The 23,177-nt window shown below is 39.8% G+C and overlaps 1 protein-coding gene across 3 annotated transcripts in view; it reads left to right on the top strand.

The window, feature by feature from the left end:
• KHDRBS3 (KH RNA binding domain containing, signal transduction associated 3) overlaps positions 1 to 23,177 on the top strand; it is a 199,377-nt gene that overhangs the window by 80,252 nt on the left and 95,948 nt on the right. For all 3 annotated transcript variants that reach the window (XR_014710530.1, XM_084621354.1, XM_084621355.1), the window contains exons 3-4: positions 3,084 to 3,200; positions 6,389 to 6,535. Coding sequence is in view for 2 of the 3 variants with exons in the window: in XM_084621354.1 (XP_084477480.1) it covers positions 3,084 to 3,200; positions 6,389 to 6,535 (264 nt within the window). In the remaining variant the exon portion in view is untranslated. The remainder of the gene's footprint in view (positions 1 to 3,083; positions 3,201 to 6,388; positions 6,536 to 23,177) is intronic.

The raw sequence follows: 23,177 nt of genomic DNA, 5'->3' as shown, positions 1-23,177 counted from the left end.
CAGTTTTGAAACATGAGTTATGTATTTAGAAAAAAGAAAAGGAGTACTTGTGGCACCTTAGAGACTAACCAATTTATTTGAGCATAAGCTTTCGTGAGCTACAGCTCACTTCATCGGATCATGCCTCCGATGAAGTGAGTTGTAGCTCACGAAAGCTTATGCTCAAATAAATTGGTTAGTCTCTAAGGTGCCACAAGTTAGGTGTCACTAAATTTGTTAGCCTCTAAAGTGCAACAGATTTAAGCTATATCAGACCAAGGTCAGAAGCCATTTCCAAAGATCAAGGAGCTGTTATGGAGGACATCCTATCGGCAGCTCCCACTTTTTGATACCAAGGAGCTCAAGCAGCTAGGTTGATCTCAATTGTGATTTGTCAGGGAAAAAAAAGGAAATTCAATAGCATATTGATAAAAATTCCTATATTTTTGCATGCATCCGATGAAGTGAGCTGTAGCTCACGAATGCTCATGCTCAAATAAATTTGTTAGCCTCTAAGGTGCCACAAGTCCTCCTTTTCTTTTTGCGAATACAGACTAACATGGCTGCTACTCTGAAACCTGTCAATGTATTTAGAAAAAAGAAAAGGAGTACTTGTGGCACCTTAGAGACTTTAGAATTTAGAGCTTCTCAGCGCACAGTGAGCAGGTCATGATCTGACATAAGGGCGTAGCTAACACAGTTCCTCATTCACTGAATAATACGTTGACTAGAAGATGTCTACTTAGCTTGCACATGATGACTAGCTTCTACCTTCAGGCATTTTGTAATTGAGTAGTGAAGCTAATTTATTTTTAGTTATGTTAATTCTGGTTTGTTCTGCTTGTTTTCTCCTATGTGAATATTGCAGAGATTTGAGATTGGTGTATTTGAGGTGGATTACTTCCCTCAGGATAAAGTGTGTACTGTTTTTTGTTTGTTTTGTTCTTTTGAGTCTAATGCCCGCTAGTTAGGAGAGCCTAGTAGTTAAAATGAGTTGGAAAAGCTTTTTGTCTTCAAAAGGAAGTGAAGTTCAGCAACTGTAATTAATTATGCATTAAAATTATTTTAATTTTGTAAATAGTATTTACTGTATAGGGTTATGTGGGAAGACTACAAAAATCAATATTACGTTATATTATGTGTTTATAAAAACAAATAGTATTCAGTTGACTAAACTACTTTTATCAAATGTCATTGAGAAGAATTGATGCTAAATATTTCTAATTTTGATATTTTGGATAAGTATTAAAGTTCTGTCTTCTGATTTATATAATAAAATAAGCAGTTGGTCTTTATATATGCATTGAAGATTTATTTCTATTCCTTCCTCTAATAGCTTACCTGGCTCTGTTTCTAACTGTTTCTACAAAAATAGCCTTGTAAACATTGAAACATGGTATGGTTTGAACTATTGACCTGTCGTTCCATTAAACTGAAATGGAGATTTTTTTTTACATATAAGGCTTCTATTTGTAAGCAATAATGATTAACCAAAACCATTAAATCTGTAAGGAGGGGATCAACTAACTAGCACTCTGTTTAAATATATGATGTGTAGAAAACTGGAAGCTTAAGGCTATGGAAAATTTTGTAACCTCTTATAAAGAATTTTGTGGAAATCCTGACTAGAGACAGAGAGTTTAATCTAGTAAGATTTTATGTCACATTTAATATCTAGCTAAGATTGATCCCCTCCTGAAAGAAAGATGTAATGGTTTTGGTATATTATGCTTAAATGTTCATTGACTACTCCAATAGCAGGTTCTAATCTTTCTGTTAAAACTGATGTTCTAATTCTTGTTAATCACAGGATCAAAAAAGGATCATGGTCAGTGTCTGATAAAATAACCCCTACAGTAAATTACCTTTCCGTATTACCTCTCCAGGCAGACACTCAGGCATATAGAAAATATAGGAATTTTTTATCAATATGCTATTGAATTTCCTTTCTTTTTCTGACAAATCACAGTTGAGATCAACCTAGGTGCTTGAGCTCCTTGGTGTCAACAAGTAGGATCTGCCGATAGGATGTCCTCCATAACAACAGCTCCTTGATCTTTGGAAATGGTTTCTGACCTTGGTCTGATTATAGCTTAAATCTGTCGATCATAAGTAAGGCTACATTTTAGTCATATGTATTTGTAGTAAGTCACCCCAGATCATGGGCAGGAAACAAAAATTCACCAGTTTTGACCTGTCCATGACTTATACTAAAAATACCAGTGACTAAAACTTGCAGGGGGCTGCCCGCAAGCCGGAGCCAACCCACAAAGCTGCGTAGCCGTGCCTCCGCCTAGCATCTGAGTGAGGGGGATGTCGCCGCTTCCGGGGAGCCCCCCCCAGGTAAGCGCTGCCCGGAGCCCACCTCATCCCGTCCCGTGCCCCAATCCCCTTCCCCCTCCCACATCCAAACTCTGCTGCTGGGGAGGGGAGTGTGTGGGAGCCCGAGGCTACCCCAGCGGCCCGTGCAATTGGCGCAGGGGCTGCCCGAGCTGCCCCTGAGCCAGGCGCACTGGCCACTACAGAAGTCGTGGAAAGTCACAGAATCTGTGACCTCCATGACAAACTGGCAGCCTTAATCATAAGTGCTTATCTTCTTACGGAGGGTTTTTGAGGGTGGGGTGCAGGGGGCATATTCCTTCACAGATAATTTTTAAGGAGCATGAGCTACCTGTTCTTTTAAGAAATAAAAAGACTTGATTGGTTGCTTCTTTATACGGTTGAGTTAGCTTCTGAATTTATTTTTATATTGAACTGGGCTTTTAGACAGTGCCCAGAGGTACTTCGGGCTTAAGGGTTGGCATCTTTTTCTGTCTGTCCTAAATCTAAAACAATATAGTTGAACGTGAATTGAGTTCTCTTCATAGGATTTGAAAGTTTTTTGTGTATTGATGTTTGTAGGTTTCTGTACAATGGGAGAAGTCACTGAAGTGGTGGTACCTATTCCACATATGTTTGTTTAATGGCTATAAAAGTTGTGACCTAATCAATTTTTTTTTGTTTGCAGCTACATTAAGCAACATCTTTCATACCTTGTTGCAATTCTACATGACAGTTCCTCAGTGTTACAATATTTTTATTGCGTTTTTGTTGTTTCCTTACAGTTCAACTTTGTGGGAAAACTTTTGGGTCCACGTGGCAATTCACTGAAACGTTTACAGGAAGAAACATTGACAAAAATGTCTATATTGGGAAAAGGTTCCATGAGGGACAAATCCAAGGTAAATCAAGTAGCTGAAACATTTTAGTGCATAGGACATCCATGATATGTGGCTTCCTTTAGTCTTCCCAGCACAGTTTTTGCGAAAGTGGGAAAAGCCCAGAAGAACTAGAAAATGAATATAAAACAAAGCATGTGTGGGCCAGATTCAGATGTGGTCTGTTTTTCCATATGAGTCCTCCGATTTTGCAGTGAACTCTACGCAAGCAAACCCCTAAACATGTGAAGATAGTGAAGTCAGTGGGGCTCAGCATGGGCTTGTGGGTCTGCCCACTGCGAAACACATCTCAATATTGAGATGTAAGTCATGAACTTTCCAGAATGTTAAATGTCTGAGGAAATCATTTAATGGCAGACAGACCTAAAACTTGTAACATGAATAGCCATTCAAAGGCATTTTGAAATATTTATTTCAAGTTAAACAAATGTAATAGTAGGAGAGAAAAGGATGAAGTTATTTAAAACCAAACTGTCTCAAAGAATGCAGGGAGAAAAATTTAGACCACTGGCATATTGTGATGAAGTGCCTCCCAAGAAAATAATTAGATACCATGATGATGGGCATCAGAAGTGTGTAGGTAGATGGTGATGTCAACTACACCACCAAACTGCACCCCAAACTTCTCATGCCCAGCCCCACCCCTTCCCACACCCCTGCCCTGATCGCCTTCAGTCCCAGTCCAGAGCACCCTCCTACTCTCCAAACTCCTCATCCTCAGCCCCCACCCCAGAGCCCGCACCCCCTCCCACACCCCAACCCCAATTTTGTGAGCATTCATGGCCCACCATACAATTTCTATTCCCTGATGTGGCCCTCGACCCAAAAAGTCTGCCCACCCTTGATCCAATACATCCAAGCGCTGTGCACACTACTGTTATCAGTTCCACTTATTAGGTTTTTAAATCCTTTCGCCAACAAATTTCCTAGGGATGAAATCTAGCATATGGGCTCTCTATATGAGCAAACTTTGCTTATTGTGATTTTAAACAAATTGTTGAAATCTACATAACTATGTTAAAATTAGGCTGATTAAATCCCTTTTGTTTTGTACTCTGAACCTGCTACCACTCAAAGAATCCTAGATATTTTCCATCTTTCTTCTTCTAAGTCATATAGTGTCATGCAGGATTATTCACTATCATGTTTTCCAGTGGTATGTTCTCTTAAATTATTCAAGAGCTTGTGCTGTTTCCCAAGGGAGATTATTATACAGTTTGATCATTCTCCGTTAAGTTTGTGATATCCAGCTTAATTTTTTCAGTTTTTAATTTAATTCATGGTGCTCTCACCTGTACTCTTTGGACCATGCTAAATTACTCTTAAGCAGAAATTTTCTTCAGCACTTTGAGAAGTCTGATTTGTTAAATGAGCTGAAGAGGAGCTTTTGAAAAAACAAAACAAAAACCTTCCTAGCTAGAACATTATAGTCATTGAGGGAGGTTTTTACTTTCTATTTTTGTGGTCCTTTCATCATTTGTATTGACAAGATGATGGTTAAGGCTGACAAGATTCAGCCAACTAATTACGATGTGTTAATTTTCCTGCTCTGAACGCTCTATCAACTAATCAGATTACTTTGCTTTTCCAACCAATTTTGCAATATTCATATATTGTGTACATATGACGACAACAAAGATTACCTACAATAAGCTAGAACTGATTGTCATAACTTTAACTCATAATTATGACAGAGAAGGAACAAATAAGAAAACTTTAATCTGTAATTAATACTACTATTTTTGGACCCATTAAAAGAGATGTTAGAGCACTATTAGTTTCTTACTTAAATAGAATAAATGTCAGGAATAGCATACTTTTTAGAGCCTCAGATAATTGACAGAAAAAAATTCAAATCAAATTATATTAGTACTTAGATTAGCATACTCTTCTACAGCTTGTCTAATAGCACAACGGAACCATGCTTAGGCTGTTAGCAGTGCTTTTTGTGTTGGGATTTTAAAACACAGTTGTTTTTCCAATGCTTATTAAAAAGTCATCAAAACACATTTCAGGCATAAGTATGATTTTTAAATTGATGACCTCCTTTAAGCCTCTAAGCATTTCCAGAAATTTCTGTTTCCAGAAATCTGAGCACACACAGATTGAACTGAGTGCTCATTCACTTAATAAAAAGAAAAGGAGTACTTGTGGCACCTTAGAGACTAACAGATTTATTTGAGCATGAGCTTTCGTGAGCTACAGCTCACTTCATCAGATGCATTCAGTGGAAAATACAGTGGGGAGATTTATGTACATACAGCACATGAAACAATGGGTGTTACCATACACACTGTAAGGAGAGTGATCACTTAAGGTGAGCCATTACCAGCAGTAGAGCGGGGGCGGGGGAACATTTTGTAGTGATAATCAACCCCCCCACCCACCACTGTTCCTCAGACGTTCTTGTCAACTGCTGGAAATGGCCCACCTTGATTATCACTACAAAAGGTCCCCCCCCCCCTCCCTGCTCTCCTGCTGGTAATAGCTCACCTTAAGTGATCACTCTCCTTACAGTGTGTATGGTAGCATGTTCTCTATGTATATAAATCTCCCCTCTGTGTTTTCCACTGCATGCATCCGATGAAGTGAGTTGTAGCTCACGAAAACTTATGCTCAAATAAATTTTAGTCTCTAAGGTGCCACAAGTACTGCCTTTTTTCTTTTTGCGAATACAGACTAACACGGCTGCTGCTCTGAAACCTGTCACTTAATAAAGATTATGCACTCTCTCCAGCTAGCCTAGAAGTAGGTTGGTGCAAGAGGAATGAATAGAGTAAAACCCCCAATGTTGAAACAGTAAATAGAACAAAGATATTTTTCACGCTGCTCACAAATACTGAGAGTTTATTTTAATCAAGGCAAAACAATGGAAACAATTCTGTCTGTTAGAGGAACCAGTCATTGTCTCAGGGTAGAGATCTTATCTACTAATTTTCTCTTGAGTAATATATACTTAATAAAACATTCTTTGATAGGCAGAATAGCAATATTGTAAAGTTTTCATTGGCTTGGAGTACAGTAGAGAATATTAATTTATAATTTCCAGTTATGTTTCCATTTAGTATTTGATCCAAAAAGTATATGAACTATATGTATATGGCAAACATCTCAAACACACATTCATTTTACATTTTTTTCTTCTCTTTTTGTGATTACATTTTAACAGTGAAATTTTCTGTCCTTCCCAGGAAGAAGAGTTGAGAAAAAGTGGGGAAGCAAAATACTTCCACCTAAATGATGACCTGCATGTTCTAATTGAAGTATTTGCCCCACCAGCAGAGGCATATGCCAGAATGGGGCATGCTTTGGAAGAAATCAAGAAGTTCCTTATCCCTGTTAGTATTGTAATCTTACACTGCTGTTTAATGTATAATCTAACCTAACCCTCTCTTAGGTTTTGAGGGATGTGTACTATAACTCATCTGAGAGATCATTTGCACTAGATGTGAATGAAAATATTTAAATTGTGATATTCCCATGTAAAGTAAAACATTTTAATATGTGTATATTAATAGGAAGGCAGCATGATTATTTGTGGGTAGGACACTGGACTGGGAATTAGGAAACCCGGATTCTATTCCTGGCTCTGACATTAATGTGCTGTGTGACTTTGGTCAAGTCACACCAGCTCACCATGTCTCAGTTTCCCCATCTGTAAAATGGGGACAGATACCTTCCTTTGGAAAGCACTCTTAGATGTATGGATGAAAATCGTTATATGTGAGCTAAGTTATTTATTACTGGTGATATGCCTGTTTCCCAATAACTCATCCTAATTATATTTTTGATTTAGCCACTTCTGTTTTAAAACTGAATATAATTTGGAGTTAGCTCATTATCAAAAATACATTGTCAAAACAAATTAGGTAGCAATTGAATTGATTTTTAAACCAGTTTTATATTCAGGTGTGGCAATATAGCTTTAAAGCAACTTTTGGTTTCTTAGTAGTAAAACACAAGGCAATTCAGATGTCCCTGGTAACTTGGGTTTCTTCATGTAGGCTGTTAAGGAAGTCCTTAGAAAGAGTGGGCAATATGCAGACCCATGCTTTTGCTTGCTGTTAGGTTGGGGTAAGAGGCAAATATGAGGAAATTTGCATTGCAATTCAAAAAGTAGGAACTATTACAAAATAAATAAATCTCCAATTTCAAATGACAACTGAGTGAAGGCAAATTAGCCATGGTTACCTTATCTGCAAATAAAGGTACAATATTAACAGTTATAAGTAAAAGGCCATAGATAGTAATAGCTAGATAATAAGAGGGTTATTTATCTAAACGTTGTTGTTTTGCCAGATGAAATTATCTTTAAGCTATAATGGCTTTCCATAAACATATGCATGAACTTTAAGTTTACAAATAATTATAAGACAAAATATTTGAAAAATCAGTTCCTCCCCTTTACTTGCATGCTAAGATGTTAATTCAGGTGATGTTTTCTTTGGTACAGATTGTGTTGTGTTAGAGAGTACCTGAGCTGTTGCAGGAAAACACTGAACTCTTAAATCAGATCTTACTAGATAAAGAGCCTTCTTTAAAGATACTACCCACACAGCATTCTTACTCTTGGTTTTTTTTTCCCAAGTGTGAGCTATGGGACCTTACTTATTTTATTTGTCATCACTGAGAGTCTTCGTTGCATTGTTATGTATTTGATTTTGTTCTTAAGTGAAGCTGAAACAGAGTTTGCTCCCACTTTCAGTCCTCAGCACTGAAGTTTGATACACCTACATGATGTCTTTTATTTTTAATCCTGTTATGACAGGGGTGCTACTAAAATTGTGTATATAAAGTGCATAGAGAGTGTTAGTGCTCTGTGGTGCATGTAGAAGACAAACTTTACAATGTGAGTGACTCACCACATAGTGGAGATAAGCTCTTTGCTTGTCGAAGTTGATGAAATACTCTGACAAAAGTTGGCTTCTGGTGGATGTTATGTTTAATATTTGATTATGAAGCTCGAAAGGAGTCATTCAAGCAGGTCTGTATAGCTCAGTAGTTCTCTCTCTTCTGGACTCTGGGGTACAAGCACAAATTCCAGTGCCCACTTAGAGCCACAGCAGAATACCATTACCTGGAGCAGAGTGAACATCTTAAATGTCAAGAGAGACACTGGTGGTGCCTCGGGTTGGGGAGGTTGTACTGTTGCTCCAGAATGGAGTGGTTTTGTTACCCCAGAATTTGATCAAGCTAATTGGAACCTTATTGTGTGTATTCAGCCACCATGAATTAATGAAATATGGAACACTACATAGTTAAGAATTAATTTGAACAAGCAGGGCTTCTAGAGGCCAGGTCAAAAGTATCTGCAGGGTTGCAGTTTTGGCTAATCAGAATGGGAGGAGATTGAACATGTTGAGACTGAAATAGAATAAGTGGATGGGGTCCTTGAGTTCAGGCGCCTTTGATATAGAAGCTTATTATGACTAACAAACTACTTAACAAAACATTCCTAACAATCTTAAAGTTAGATGAACTGATGAACCAGTACGGGTCACTATGAGGTATGTGATTTGTAAAAATTAGTTATCAGAAGACTAGATAATAGAGTGTACTTTAGAGTGAGCTCTCTGAAGCTATCCTGAGAGACTTTCCTGACACCGTACTCCCTGGTGGGGAAGCGACCAACCATTGCGGACCTGCTGTTAACTACTCAGTACCATCTCAGATTCTGTGTAATTGCTTGGGATGTTCTAAACTTATTTCTTGTGCTTAAATCTAATAAATAGTAGTTTTAGATCAGAGCACACTTGTATCAATTTTTCATCATCTGGAAGCGCTGTGTTCCCATTGATTTATTCCTGACACCACCTGGAGTGAAACAGTGAAGTTTCTACTGCTTTGGGTTCTGAAAACCCTGGGTAACAGTATGTTGGTGACATACTTTGGAGGAGGCACCATGTGCAAAAAGAAATGAAAATTCAGTGTCTTTGAAATTGGTGCAACTCAGCAGCGGATCCATTCCTTCAAGTGCCTCTGGTGTGGAGGAGATTTTGTGTTTTGTCATGTAAGGCCTGGATGCAGCGTGGATGTCATTGGGTGTGTGGAACATCATATAGTTTCCAGTTTACTTTTGTTGCCTGATCTATTGGTTAGGTATAATTTAGAATTTACAATTTAACATGATGTGTTATTGCGCTGGTCAGCTGCCTCTAGATCATCTACAAAATTAGATTGAGGGCCACGGTGTATCAGAGAGACTCACACTTAGGGAAGGGAAGACCATTTCTGATTTTTGTAATAATTTTATTAGCACAATGAGCAATATCACAAACACTACAACCCAGCAAAATAGATAATACAGAATTCAGCATTCATGTACTCTCACCATTCTTTGTGGGGAGCCCAATAGTAGGTGAGATGATTCACAAGTTGTCCTTGGACTTGTAGGTTCCTGGAAATCTATCTGGGGTGCACAGGTAGAGTACTAACTTTATAATAGGTTATGACAACACTCCCTATTCCTCAGGCATATGCAATAGGGATTTCAACCTCTTTTCCTTACCTATGCATCCTCACCCTACTAATGTTTGGATACTCTTCTCCAATAGGTTACTAGGCCATTTACCTTAAGCTTATTAGCATATATGTTTCGTTACCATGGCATTATCTGCTGATGCTTCTGATTTTAAAATATTAAAAGCTGTTCTAAACAGGTATGTTGTGGTTACCTGTCAGCAGTTTAGGATCAGTTACTTAATGCAGCACTCTATCTTGTGACAACTTATGATATAGGGTCACTTACTGGTTAGCTTATTATGTCAAATCTTTAGACCTTAGGCCTCAGTTAGTTTAGCTAAACTATTGGTTTTTGCGTTAGTGCCTTACTCCATACCTATACCTTGCCTAGCATATGTCTGTATATCTACAGCAATAACTGGTGACAGTTTGATGCTCTAAATGTGGGGTACTTCTTGGAGCATCTGTTCCTCTTGGTTGGCAGTACCTTCCTGTGCGTGCCCTTCCATATGTTTCTAAGGTGAGAGACACTCTTTGAACGCTGGCTGACTTCCAGTATGTTAGAGATTCTGCATCTGGAGACTCCAAAAGTTCAGACTGTCTAAAGGACTATACCTCAGTAGCTCTACAATAGCATTGTGTATACTTGTGAAATTCTTAGCAGTAATGGGAGCCTGTCTGCATGGGCTGGGAGTACACATGGTTTCCTATCTTGATGGCTGGCCGATCAGGCACACCAGTATGAAAGGAATCACTTGGATTTATCTGTAGGTATTTATAAAGTATCTTATCACCATAGTGTCTAAACACTAAACTAAACTTGCGTCAAATCTTGGATGAATGGAATACCACACAGCAGAACTTTCACTTAGAGAGTTTGCTGTCTCCAAGAACAGCTACTCTTGAATATTCCAGAGATGAGAGCAATCAGTTATGCTATCCTAATCAGATCTCGTGTCTAAATGGACAACCTGAGCATCATCTTCTAGATAAGAAGGCAGCAGATCATAACATCCTGTGTCGGAAAGTCCTGCAGTAGGCCATACTCACAAGGTATTTTGGATTGCCACTAATCCAAACACAATTACATTTAGTCAACAGATGATAAACCCTGTTTCTTGAATCAAGTAATGATGGAGTAGTGGGAGAAGATGGAGGAGATATTATTGACTAATCTAATGAACAAGAAGCTACCTGACCTGGCACCAACAGAAGACTGCTTGATCAGAAACACTGTCTCCATCCACTGGCAATGAAGGTATTTCCTCTGGTACAGCTGGAGCAAAGGCATAAATTAACCTCAGTGGAGAAGTTGTTCTGTGATTCTACTAGCACCATAAGAGATGAGACTGATATGATTCTCAGCTCAGCAGTGGCTGATCCTATCCTGCTGAGTGTGGAAAGATGAAGACTGAGAACCAGAGCAACCTTTCTCCTTTCCTCCCTAATTACATGGTTTACTTTTTTTCATAGCAGATTGTAAGAGATGGGATGGAACCTTGCCTGTGTTGAGTTCAGGTAGTACAAAATGACCTTTTGTTAGATCCAGGGTTAAGCCCATGTTGTCTTAAGATCTCTTAGCTTTTCAAAAGGAATCTACCAGAAGGACTAAAAACCTACATTTTTAAAATGGAGTATTCATTTTGTGTAGCACAAGAGAGAAGCTGTCCACCTCCTAAAATCCAGTCAAGCTAGGGTTTTTTTTTTCAGTAGCAGTGGGTAACCTAATTGTGGTTTATTTGCTACGAAGCCTGGTGTGGCTTTCCTGGCAAACTGAGCTATCACTTGTCTTTCAGGAAAAATAATTGCACTCCGACACTCTGGTTATAACCTGTAGCTTGCAAACATTATTCTTTCTTAAAATCAAATCAAACTCTGGCTTGCAACAACTGCTGCTGCTGCTAAGTTTGCAAGGCTCTAGAAGTTGCTAAGTAGACACTTGAAAGGCAGCCAACCCACAATAAACAGACTAGTACTGAAAACTCCAAGCCCAACCTCTCTCTCTCCTCTCAAGTCATCATAACTCCATGATCCAAGCATTAGCAGAGAACACTTTTAAGATTATGTTCAGCCCTAGGCATAATCAGCAGCATACGTCTCCACAGTTCTAACCCTTTCTCCCCAGAAATAGTCTTTGTGGCTGAAATGAAGGCCTAATTCATTCCCCTCTGACTTGAGGCTTTGGTCTGTTGTACGGATTGCATTTTCTCCTGCTTCTGCACTACTCACATCTTCTCGTTCCCCTTCTCTTCGCAGCGGAGATCTTCTTCTTTTTTTCTTCTTTCCCACTCAACTGTCTGATCTCCCTCCACCCGGACTGGGAGGGCAGTATCTTTGTGCCTGTTATCACTTAGCCCACTCCAAGCATTTCTTCTTGTCTGTCAGGCAGAAAGGAAACCTGATACTCTTTACTTGCCCAGATAACATTTACTATTTCATTTTTTGTATTACTGTTGCTCGCAGGAGGATTCTTCTCAGTCTTTGTTGCATAATATAAGGTATTGCCCTTCATTCTCTCTGCCAACTGCACTATTAATCATGCTTTATATTTTGAGGTATCATTTGAGATGTCTACTCTCCAGGAGTAATTTATGGTGCAGACGGTATCTTATTAAAAATAAAATAAAATGTATATACCTGTAAATCTGCTTCTTTGAAGATTTCAATTCACCTTTCTGACTGCACTTTCAAGAACTGACAGAAAGCTGTTTAGGAGGCAGTGGCATTGGCACAAGCTGCTGCCTCCCCTAGCACTTCCATTTTTTGTGTTTTACCTTAGACACTGACATTTTGGAAGGATTCATATGGGAGCCTTATGTTCGTCTATCAGTGCCTTGGTGGATGAAGAATGTGAATTTCAAGCTTCTCTCATGTTTGAAACTACAAGAACCAAGAAAGTCCTGTGAAATATAATTTAAAAACAAGCAGATTACAGATTAGTATCTTACCCTTTTAATTTGCCTTTTAAAATGGACTGTAGAGAACTTCCTACTTACACAAATATACCCATGATTCTTGTTTTGTTTCCAGAATAAAGACTCTAAGAAAAAGATAGATTCATTGAATTAAGGCCAAAAGGGAACATTAGATCATCTAGGGAGTCTGGCCTATTGCAGGCCAATCTTCCCTCCCAGTTACACCTGAATTGAGCCTATAACTTCTTCCTGAAAGGCATCCGGTCTTGATTTGAAGACCTCAAGAAATGGGGATTTCCACCATTTGCCTTGTTAGTTTATTCCAATAATTAATCACCCTAATTTAAAATCTGTGCCTAATTTGAATTTGTCTGGCTTCTCTTCCAGTTATAGATTCTTGTTAAGCTTTTCTTTGCTAGATTAAAGAACTCTTTAGAATCCTGTATTTTCTCCCTGTGAGGGTACTTATGCTGTAATCAAGTCACCTCTCAATCTTTTTGATAGCTAAACAGCTTGAGTTCTTTAAGCCTCTCACTGTAAGGCAATTCTCCAACCCAATCACTTTCTACACCCTCTCCAGTTTTTCAATATCCATAAAACCAGAACTGTGTACATAGCATTCCAGTATTGTCTAACCAATCTCATATACAGAGGTAAAAGAATTTCCTTAATCCTATTCACTACTTCGGTTTTTATACATCCAATGATCACATTATCCCTTTTTGCCACAGCATTGCACTGGGAGTGCATGTTGAGTTGCTTGTCCACTGTAACCCCTAAATCTTTTTTTAGTCACTGCTTTCCAGGATACAATCCCTCATTCTGTAGCTATGGCCTGCATTCTATGTTCTTATATTTGGCCATATTAAAATGTATTTTTGTTTGAATGGCTGAGTTTACCAAGCGATTGAGATCTTACTTTACGATGGGAAGTCTTTGTGTCCTCTGCAATTTTTATCAACAGTAGTTTTATATTTATTTTACTACTGATGAAAAATTTTAATAGCGTTGGACCTAGTACCGATCCCAACAGAACCCCACTAGAAACATTCCCATTTGATGATGGTTCTCCATTGACTACTGTGAGATCTGTCAGTTCTAAATCTATCTTGAACCGTTTTAGTGTGCTTTATTGATAATGTGTAGTACTAGTATTTTAACCTGAATATTGTGCGGTACTATAAACTGAACTGCATATCTGTAATAATCATCAACCAAACGTAATCTTATCAGACAAACCCAATTTTATTCTTTGAAATCTGTCCATAAAACTTTGCTGGCATTACTTATAGTCCTGTTGTTTATCAACTGAATCCCATATCCGCTTCTCCATTTTGTTCATGATTGATTTCAGGCTAATCGGCCAACAATTATCCATGTCAGCAGGTTATCTGAACACTTGAAATTAAATACTTTCTACCTTTCTTCATCATTATGAACAATTTTACCATCTCTATCTAGTAATGAGCCTATACCATTGCTAGGATTTCTTTATTCCCAGTATACTTTAAAAAGTGGTCCTGATTGTTCTTAGCTCTGCGACCCATGGATTTTTCCCTGATGTCTTTAGCTTCCCTTATCAATTTTCTAACTGCAGATTTTGATTGTTCTGTTTCCCCTTTTCACCCACTTGTTATACAGTATTCTTTTGATTTCTAATTCACTTCATTACTGAACTGGGCTGGACTTTTAGCCAAAGTTGGTCTCATTTTTGATTGTGGAATCAGCTTTTTGGCCACCTGATAAACTTGTTAAAGAACTTCATATTTTAATTTTACATTTCTGTTTACACCTTCCCTCCCAATTCGCACAGAATTTTCCTCCGTTTGGAGAATTATCCCTTTTGGAGTACTGTGTGTGTGTGTGTGTATACACACACACACACACACACACGACAGATGGACAGCTGTGTCCCCTCAATTCTCCTACCTGGGGTGCCATTTACAGGGCTTTGCTGTGAGAGTAATTGCTCCTGGTCTGCCCACACACAGCATGTAAATCACCTCCAGCTATACTGTAGAAGTATTTTAGCTAGCTAGCCAGCCAGCCATGAACTACATTGCAGAGCAGCACCAGCAAATCCCAGTCCCAGAACACACACTAAAAGCCTAACTTAACACGCAAGTGAATTCAAATCAAAGATTTCTCTCACCACATGCTAAACAGTCTTATTGGCTGGAATCCTTTCAGCCAGGATCCCTCGTTTGGTTTAGTATTGATTTCCTTGTCCTTAGGTGGTGGTGGTGATGCCATGAGTAGAGATGAAGGGAGAGATCATTTGGGGAGTCTGTTCCTCATTTTTATCATTTTTCTTCTCTTTAAGAATCATTGCCAGCTGGGGTTCAGGCAGGGGTCAGCACCACCCTGTTGCATGATGGACACTTGACAAAATTACCAGACTTAATGACATAGTGTCATAGATATTCTGGCAATGTGTTCTATAATTTGGCGACCCAATTGGCGTTCCCAAATGACGCTCTTGCCAAGTATTGCACTAGAGAATCCTTCAGTAGCTCAAACCTCTCAACTCAGGCAGCCAAACTTAACTTGTGAATTTTTTTTAGCTAACCAGATTTGAATATTCTTCATTCAGCTCACAGATCTGTCTAAACTCCTTTTTTCTCACAGCCCTACTGAAATATCTGTAAAAAGAAAAGGAGTACTTGTGGCACCTTAGAGACTAACCAATTTATTTGAGCATAAGCTTTCGTGAGCTTATAAACTCATGAAGTGAGCTGTAGCTCACGAAAGCTTATGCTCAAATAAATTGGTTAGTCTCCAAGGTGCCACAAGTACTCCTTTTCTTTTAGTGAAAACAGACTAACACAGCTGTTACTCTGAAACCTGAAATATCTCTGTCGCTTTGATCATATCTTCCACAAAGTCAGGTATGACTGATTCAGCATCTCTATCCATTAAGGCTTGGTGATGGGTCATACAATGCTGGATGAATAAATCACCATAACGATCTTTCAGTCACTTTGAAACACTTTCACGTTGGGCTAGTATTACAGATGTCCCTTCCGATGTAAATCCCATAATTTTATCCACGGGATACTTGTTTTGGTCCTTTTCCAAACTGCGAACAATGGCTGCATTCAGATTTTCAGCATTACATCGTTCAGCTATTTCAATTAAGCTCATAAACTTGAAGCGAATTTCACTTGTGTCAACTTTCACAAAGTAACGGTACATAATAAGCTGACTCTTGTCACTGTGGTCAGTACTGGGTGGGGGGATAGCTCAGTGGTTTGAGCATTGGCCTGCTAAATCCAGGGTTGTGAGTTCAGTCCTTGAAGGGGGGGCATTTAGGGATCTGGGCCAAAAATTGGGGATTGGTCCTGCTTTGAGCAGGGGGTTGGACTGGATGACCTCCTGAGGTCCCTTCCAACCCTGAGATTCTGTGATACTCTCATCACACATTAAGTTAACAAATGGAGCATTTACTGCTGCTTTCAGTTTCACCGTAAAGGTAGTCACCTAAATCGTCAGTGTTTCTTGCTACAGTTCTGGCACTGCAGTGCAGTCTTTGAAAAGGAGAACATTTTGGGTCAATTTTTTTGGCAATTTCTTTGAAGATGCTACCTGCTCTAAATGGCAATTTGGCTTTTGCTAAACTGTAGGCAAGGCAAAGATCATTCTGTGCATCTTTGACATTCTGGTTAAAGTCAGTCATTGACTTTACCTCTCTATCTCTTTTTGATGTGGCCTCCTGAGTGAATTTGCTTCTCTACACTCATGGTGTTTGAAGTCTTGGACATTTTTTTTGCACCACTTCTCAGCATGGTTGCGAGCTACAGTTGACTTGAGCAGTTTCATTACTTGGCCACACTTTGGGCACTCCATAAAACAATCTTTGGGTCTTTGGAACATAAAATATTCTTTTCCCAAGCTGGGTTGAATGATTTTTTTTTTCAGCGCCATGTTGTGCAGGTTCTTTTCCCCACTGGAATGAGGGGGGAAAAACTCTCTCAACGTTGATTTGAACATAGCTAACTGTGATGGGTCAGGTCACACAAACCCCCTTGGGAATGGCCACCTGGTGTGCTGGGACTACTACTGAGCCCATTTTCCCTAGCAGCTTGGGCCTTCAGTACCTTGCCTGGTTGTGCCAGACACTAGCCTGCTACAAACACAGACCCAGGTCTGAACCACGTCCCCCAAAAGCTGCAGGCTTACCTGGAAAAAACGCTTAAGAAGTGCTCCTGTCTCCAGCACCCAGATACCCAGTTCCCAATGGGATCCAAACCTGAAATAAATCCGTTTTACTCTGTATAAAGCTTATACAGGATAAACTCATACATTGTTTGCCCTCTATAACACTGATAGAGATGCGCAGCTGTTTGCTCCAAGTATTAATACTTGCTCTGACTTAAGTAAAAAGTGATGTTTTTAAATATAAAAAGTAGGATTTAAGTGGTTCCAAGTAATGACTGACAGACAGAACAAAGTAAATTACCAAGCAAAATAACAGAAAAACACAGAAGTCTAAGCCTACTATAGTAAAACACTAAATGCAGGTAAATCTCACCCTCAGAGATGTTCCAATAAGCTTCTTTTACAGACTAGATTTCCTCCTAGTCTGGGTCCAGCGATCACTCACACCTCTGTAATTACTGTCCTTTGTTCCAGTTTCTTTCAGGCATCTCTTTGGGGTGGAGAGGCTATCTCTTGAGCCAGCTGAAGACAAAATGGAGGGGTTTCCAGGGGCTTATATAGTCTCTCTCTTGTGTGAGTGGAAACCTCTTCTCTCCTCCTCCCTCCCCCCGCCGCCCCCCCCCCCTGTGTAGCATTACAGCTACAAGATGGAGTTTTGGAGTCACATGTCCATGCATGACTCAGTTCTCAACAGGTCGACGCCATTGCCCACTTGTTAGCCCGAACGTTCCCAGGAAAGCTCAGATGTGGATTGGTGTCTGTCAAGGTCCATTGTTAGCTACGTACTTCCATTTACTTGAATAACCCCTTCACGTTATGTTGACCAAATCTGCCTTAGGTGCTTTCTACAGCAAACACTTTAAATACAAGCATAGAGCCAACGCGCATAAGTTCAGATATAAAAATAATACATGTATACGAATAGGACGAATACATGCAGTAGAATGTAACCTTTGCAAAGATATGTTACATGGCATATCTAGCATAAAACTTGTGTCATACTTACATTTATAAGCATATTCTGTAAAGCATTATAGGGTGCAACATCACACTAATGCTTTGTCTGATTGGATAACAAAGCCTCTTCTTTTTTTGTGTCAAGATTCTACAGTAACCTATTTCACTTTATTCTAATCAGTGAAGCAAAACTCTATCATGTTGCTACTGCCACATGTAGTATGGGAATTTTAATTCAGTAACTTTCAAGATAAAGATCAGTCTGACATGGTGAGGCAAAAACATGGAATACCCCCATTTTAAATCTTTTATTATTATTATTATTATTATTCTATCAGTACATAGTCTATTTTCTGTGAAGTCCAGTATGGGCTTTGTTTAAAAAATGAGTCATTTTTTTGTAGGATGGGGGTATTTAAATAAATATTTATCCTAAAACCATATATCCAGTGCATTGTTGTCACCACCTTTTTATTGTTCTTGGACATAAATGTTCATATCAAGTGTTGTTTTTAAGTTATACTTTCAAAAAAAAAAAAACCCACACAGAAACTCAGTTCAGATACATTCAGTGAAAGGCCTGATCCTGCATCCATTGCTGTTAAGGGCAAAACTCACTGACTTCAGTGGCTGTAGGATCAGTATATTAAATTTACTAGAAAACTGTAATAGCATAAATTTGAACAATGGTGAAAAAAATTGTAGGAGCCACAGGAAAAACAGCATCCTGAAAATATGGCTTGAAAATTTATTTCAACAGCTTTTCACGGGATATTTTCAGATGTCTATAAAGAATGCTACATACTTTGTTACTGAGGGCTTAATAATTAGGGCCTGTTCTTAAATTCCTTTTGGGGAGTTTTGCATGATTGGTCCCTTGAGAACAATTTCTTGCAGGGGCTCAAGCAGCCCACCAAACTTCATGAACTCTTTCCAAATATTTTAAGTATTTTGACAGCTCTTCCTAGGGTTTGGCAACCCATTTTCAATATAACTTTTTTTTTTTGGTGACATCACTGTTTGTTAAAATATATTTTTAAAAATGTAATGATCCTCTGGGTTAGGGGAAGCAAAAGAGAAATTGAGGAGTTAAATAAAAAATATTTGGATTCCACGAAGAAAAGGCAGAACCAATTTCATGTAATGTAGATCCGTATTCACAAGCTATGATCAGGAAGTACCATATTAGTAAAAGACCCTAAGAAGGGAACGCTTGTGGTGGTGGGATTAACTGACCTAACATAGTACGTACGTACGTACATACATACATACATACAGGAAACAGGCATCAGAAATGGGTGCCCTATTCCCATGTCTTCTGTCATCTCAATATGAAACAGTTTAACATAATGTTAATCAGGCTTTCCCAGTGTTCTGTATTTATTCTTTATTACAGTCATCCTTTTCATACAGCTGTTGCTGAAGTACAATTCTGCCTACACACAACTTGAAGGGCAGATTTTGGCCTTTACTGTGGAATAGTTACTTTCATAATGTAAGGAAAATATCCCATCAAGTTAAGTGGAAATCTACAGGTGCTGGGAATTCATTATAAATGCATTTCTTTAGCTTTAGTTCTGTCCTGCTTCTGTACTATAGCACTAATGGATAAGTAACCAATAAATAAATAAAGTGGGGGGGGGGTTGAATCAGAGGTTCCAGAGACAATGAGAGAAACTTAGATTGAAAATGAGAAACAGTGCCATGTAAGTCGTTGCCAGGGCTGCTCCTTGCTATAGATTTGGGCTATAATAGCATATGTATAGGCAGACACAGGGAGACCTCAAAAATGTTGCATGAGGCTAAATTCATTGTCTGAGGCACTCAAATACTGTGTTACTGAGTTCAGTATAAGTACCTAGGAAGATGTTTGGAAAGAGAATGAAGCCCTGATACTGCAAGGTGCTGAGCAGCTGCTATGAGCTTCTGAGGGCCCTCAACAGCCATTGACTGCACTGTGAGTTCAAGATACTGAGGACCTTTCAGGACTGGGCTAACTAACTTTAACTGAAGTTGATGGCATTCAGAAATGTTATGTGTCCCGAATTATTGTTGTGGATATGTAGGTAGGTAGATCAATAGATTAAAGCCTGCTATAACTGTGTCCTTGGGTTTGGTTGGTATAGGGTGACCAGATGTCCTGATTTTATAGGGATATTCCTGATTTTTTTGGTCTTTTTCTTATATAGGTTTCTGTTATCCGTCTCTTCCCCTGCCCTCCCCCCCTCCCCCCCGGTCCTGATTTGCTGTCTGGTCACCTTAGGTTGGTATCAAAACATCATACAAAATAAAAGGTACCCCCACTGCATTTTATTGGGTTTGCAATTACTAAAAACTGTGTTTACACTTTATTAAATATGGAGGAAATTCTTTTGAATTATGAATACTTTTAAAAAATAACTACTTTTTACAGGGTTCACAGAAAATCAAAGTTCTGTGATCTGTACAGCAGTAGCAGTTCATTAATAAAAACTATGGGCCAGATTGCACCCGGGCCCTGCATGGATGCTTAGCTGTGGGGAGGGGGAGGAGGAGGGGAAGGTACCAGAAATTCTCCTCTCCTTCCCCACCTTTTGAATCTCTTTTTAGCATCAGACTTTCATTCTCTTTCTAAATATTTCTTTATGGCCCTCATTACTGCACAATGGGGGGTTGTTAGTTCCCCAGCTGTCACAGGGATGAGGCCTTGCCCAAGGTCACACAAGAAATCCATAGCAGAGGCAGTGCCAAGAATACAAACCTAGCCTCTCAGGGACTCCGAAGCACCATCACTAAGACCGTCCTACGATGATGCAGTTCCTGCTCCACTTTCCAACACTCCACACTCTGCTGACAGGGGGGGCTTGCTGGGCTGGGTCTCCTTGGGCACACAAGGGGCTGAGGAGGAGGCAGGGTCATGGCCTGCCTGCTGCTCAGATGCAGAAGGTGAGGAGCATGGCTACTACCCTGAAGGGATGGGGCTGTGGGCATTCTAACCCTGTGTGTCTGGGATTATGCTCCCATCAGGTTTAATGCCCCCTGGTGCTCCCGCTGAGGTGGCCCTGTTCTACATAGCCTACCAACATGCGACAGTGGGTAAAAGCAGATAATTGTGTAGGGACCTATTTCATTAGAGACCTGCAATGCCAACAGCTCGAAAGAACCTTTCTTCTTCACCTTCTAGCACCTCAGGCAGCTCCACGTCCCTGCTGGTGGAGGCAAGGTGCAGCCAGGCAACTCTGCAGGCACACTGCTTCCATCTGCAGGTGCAGGCCCCCCTCCTCCCTCCCCCCCCCCCCGCAGCTCCCATTGGTCATGGCGTCAGTGCTTGGAGCGGGGGGGACAGAGGCAGCATGCCCCCTCATGCTATCAGTGGCCAATGGAGCCGCATGCCACCTCCCGGCCCGTTTCCTGCCTTTTTCCCTCGCTCCCTCGTGCTGTCCTGCCTGACTCTGCCCAGCAACTAATGACACTGACTCTGTCCCCACTCCCCATGCGTTGACTCTGCGGCTCCCAGCCCATTGGCCGGGAGCTGCGGGGGAGCGGTGCCTGCAGCAGACTAATCTGGCAACATGCATGCGTGCTTGCCTGCAGAGTTGCCTGGCCATGCCTCCCCTTAGCCAGCAACAGCAGGGACAGGGAGCCGAGCTGCCCGAGGTGAGCATACTCCATGCCATGGACCTCAAAATTTTTACAACAGACACTTGTGTCTGTGTACAGACTCGTTACCAAGCCCTGGGTTCAGGAGACAAAAAGTCTGTGGGATGGGAACTTCTAGCTGTTTGCCAACATGTAAATTTCTTGCTGGTATCCTTTTTCCTGCCAAAGAGTGGTCACTTAACCATGTGATAGTCCATTTGATTTTGTTGACACCTGGCTGAGGTGTCAGTTTGCCTTTTGTCTTTGAGGAACCAGTTTGTGCCTGCTTTTCTAAACTTGGAATATGTCTCAGTGTTTATACAGTAGTATCTTATAACTTTACATATAATGTTGCCATACATATTTTACCAGGACAATAATAATGAGCACATCATGAGTTTCAAACAATACCTCACAAGGCATACTTTGTACAAAATCCATTATAGTTTTGTAAAAAGGATGAACATAGGCATACAGACTCTCTCTCACCCCTCCCCCTAGATACAATTACTGGTTATGACTGTCCTCTTTTTGCCTATATTGATGTAATCTGTTAATGATCACTGGTCCCTACGCAACCACCACCAACTTCTCCTCTAGTGATTAATTCATCTTTATCTGTCATAATGAGATCCAAAAGAGTTACCTTGTATTGTGTGCAATACCAAAAATTTCTGCATAAGATCTCCTGCATATGTATCCCAAATTGGAAATCCCAGTAACACAATTTTTCTTTCTGCACAGTACAGATGGGTATTTAAGGAGTAACTCATTCTCTTCTCTGATTTGATTCAATGGTCTTCAACACAACACCAAAAATGACTGACAGTTCTAGAGACACTAGAAATGCTCTATGAAGAGAAACTATGTCTAGAGGAGAATTAATATTAAATTTGATCAAAACTTGATTTCAGATCCTTGATTCAAAAGTATTTTCATATTAGATATGTTCAGACTATTTGGTGAGCCTTTCACTCAGAAGCTAAATACCTCTAGGGGACAGTTCCTTCAGGAAAAACGTTCATTAGAAATTCCAAGAGAACAGGTCAGTCTTAGATGTTCAAGATCTACATCTAGTACAGAACTTCCATGATTACAGATACAGAAATTCGTTTGAGAAAAAGAAATTGTCCAAGCAGTCAATAATTTACTGTATTAACCAGCAGGAAAGAGCAGAGCCTATTCTTACTGTTTTTTATTTTTCTAGAAGAGGAAAGAAAGCATTCTGGTAGACAAGGTAATTTTTAAATACAACCCACTGAAGAGTTTGATAAAACAAGAAGTGAACAGGATTTTTGAAGAAGAAAGCTCCTAAGATAAATTATTTAACCACAACTTGCAGAACTAACTGTTCTTCCTACCAAAGCAAACAGATATTTGGGGGCAGCATGGTTGTCAGAGCAGAGAGGTCATTCTTGTACCGTTTAGTTTCATTGGAACAAAAATATTACCTATACTTTTTATTTTCTATTTGCAGCATAAACTGAAAGTTCTTCTTTGAGTGAGTGTACATGTGCAGACCGCTCCTGGTGAACATGTGCCCCCCTTCACAGTCACCGCAAATTTTCCCTCAGCGATACCTGTTGGGGCAGCTAGGGCACCTTCTGCTGCTGCATGCCACTGGCATCCACATAAAAGGCCCAGCTGACTCTGAGCCCCCTCAGTTCCTTCTTACGGCCTGTGATGGTCATTGGAACTCCTCTCTTTGCTTTTGCAAGTACTCTCAGTTGACTGTATTCTGGTATTTTATTGTAAATAGTTGAGTGTTAATGGTCTGGAAGCTCCATGGCTAAATCCTAGAGAACAAACTTGCTTGGAACAAGTTCGATAGGTCTTACTAAAGAGTAGAAGGATCTCCATCATGGATGCC

The sequence above is a fragment of the Lepidochelys olivacea genome, assembly GCF_965140295.1.
Source record: "Lepidochelys olivacea isolate rLepOli2 genome assembly, chromosome: 2".
Lineage (NCBI taxonomy): Eukaryota > Metazoa > Chordata > Testudines > Cheloniidae > Lepidochelys > Lepidochelys olivacea.
This window is presented reverse-complemented; position numbering and strand designations above follow the sequence as displayed.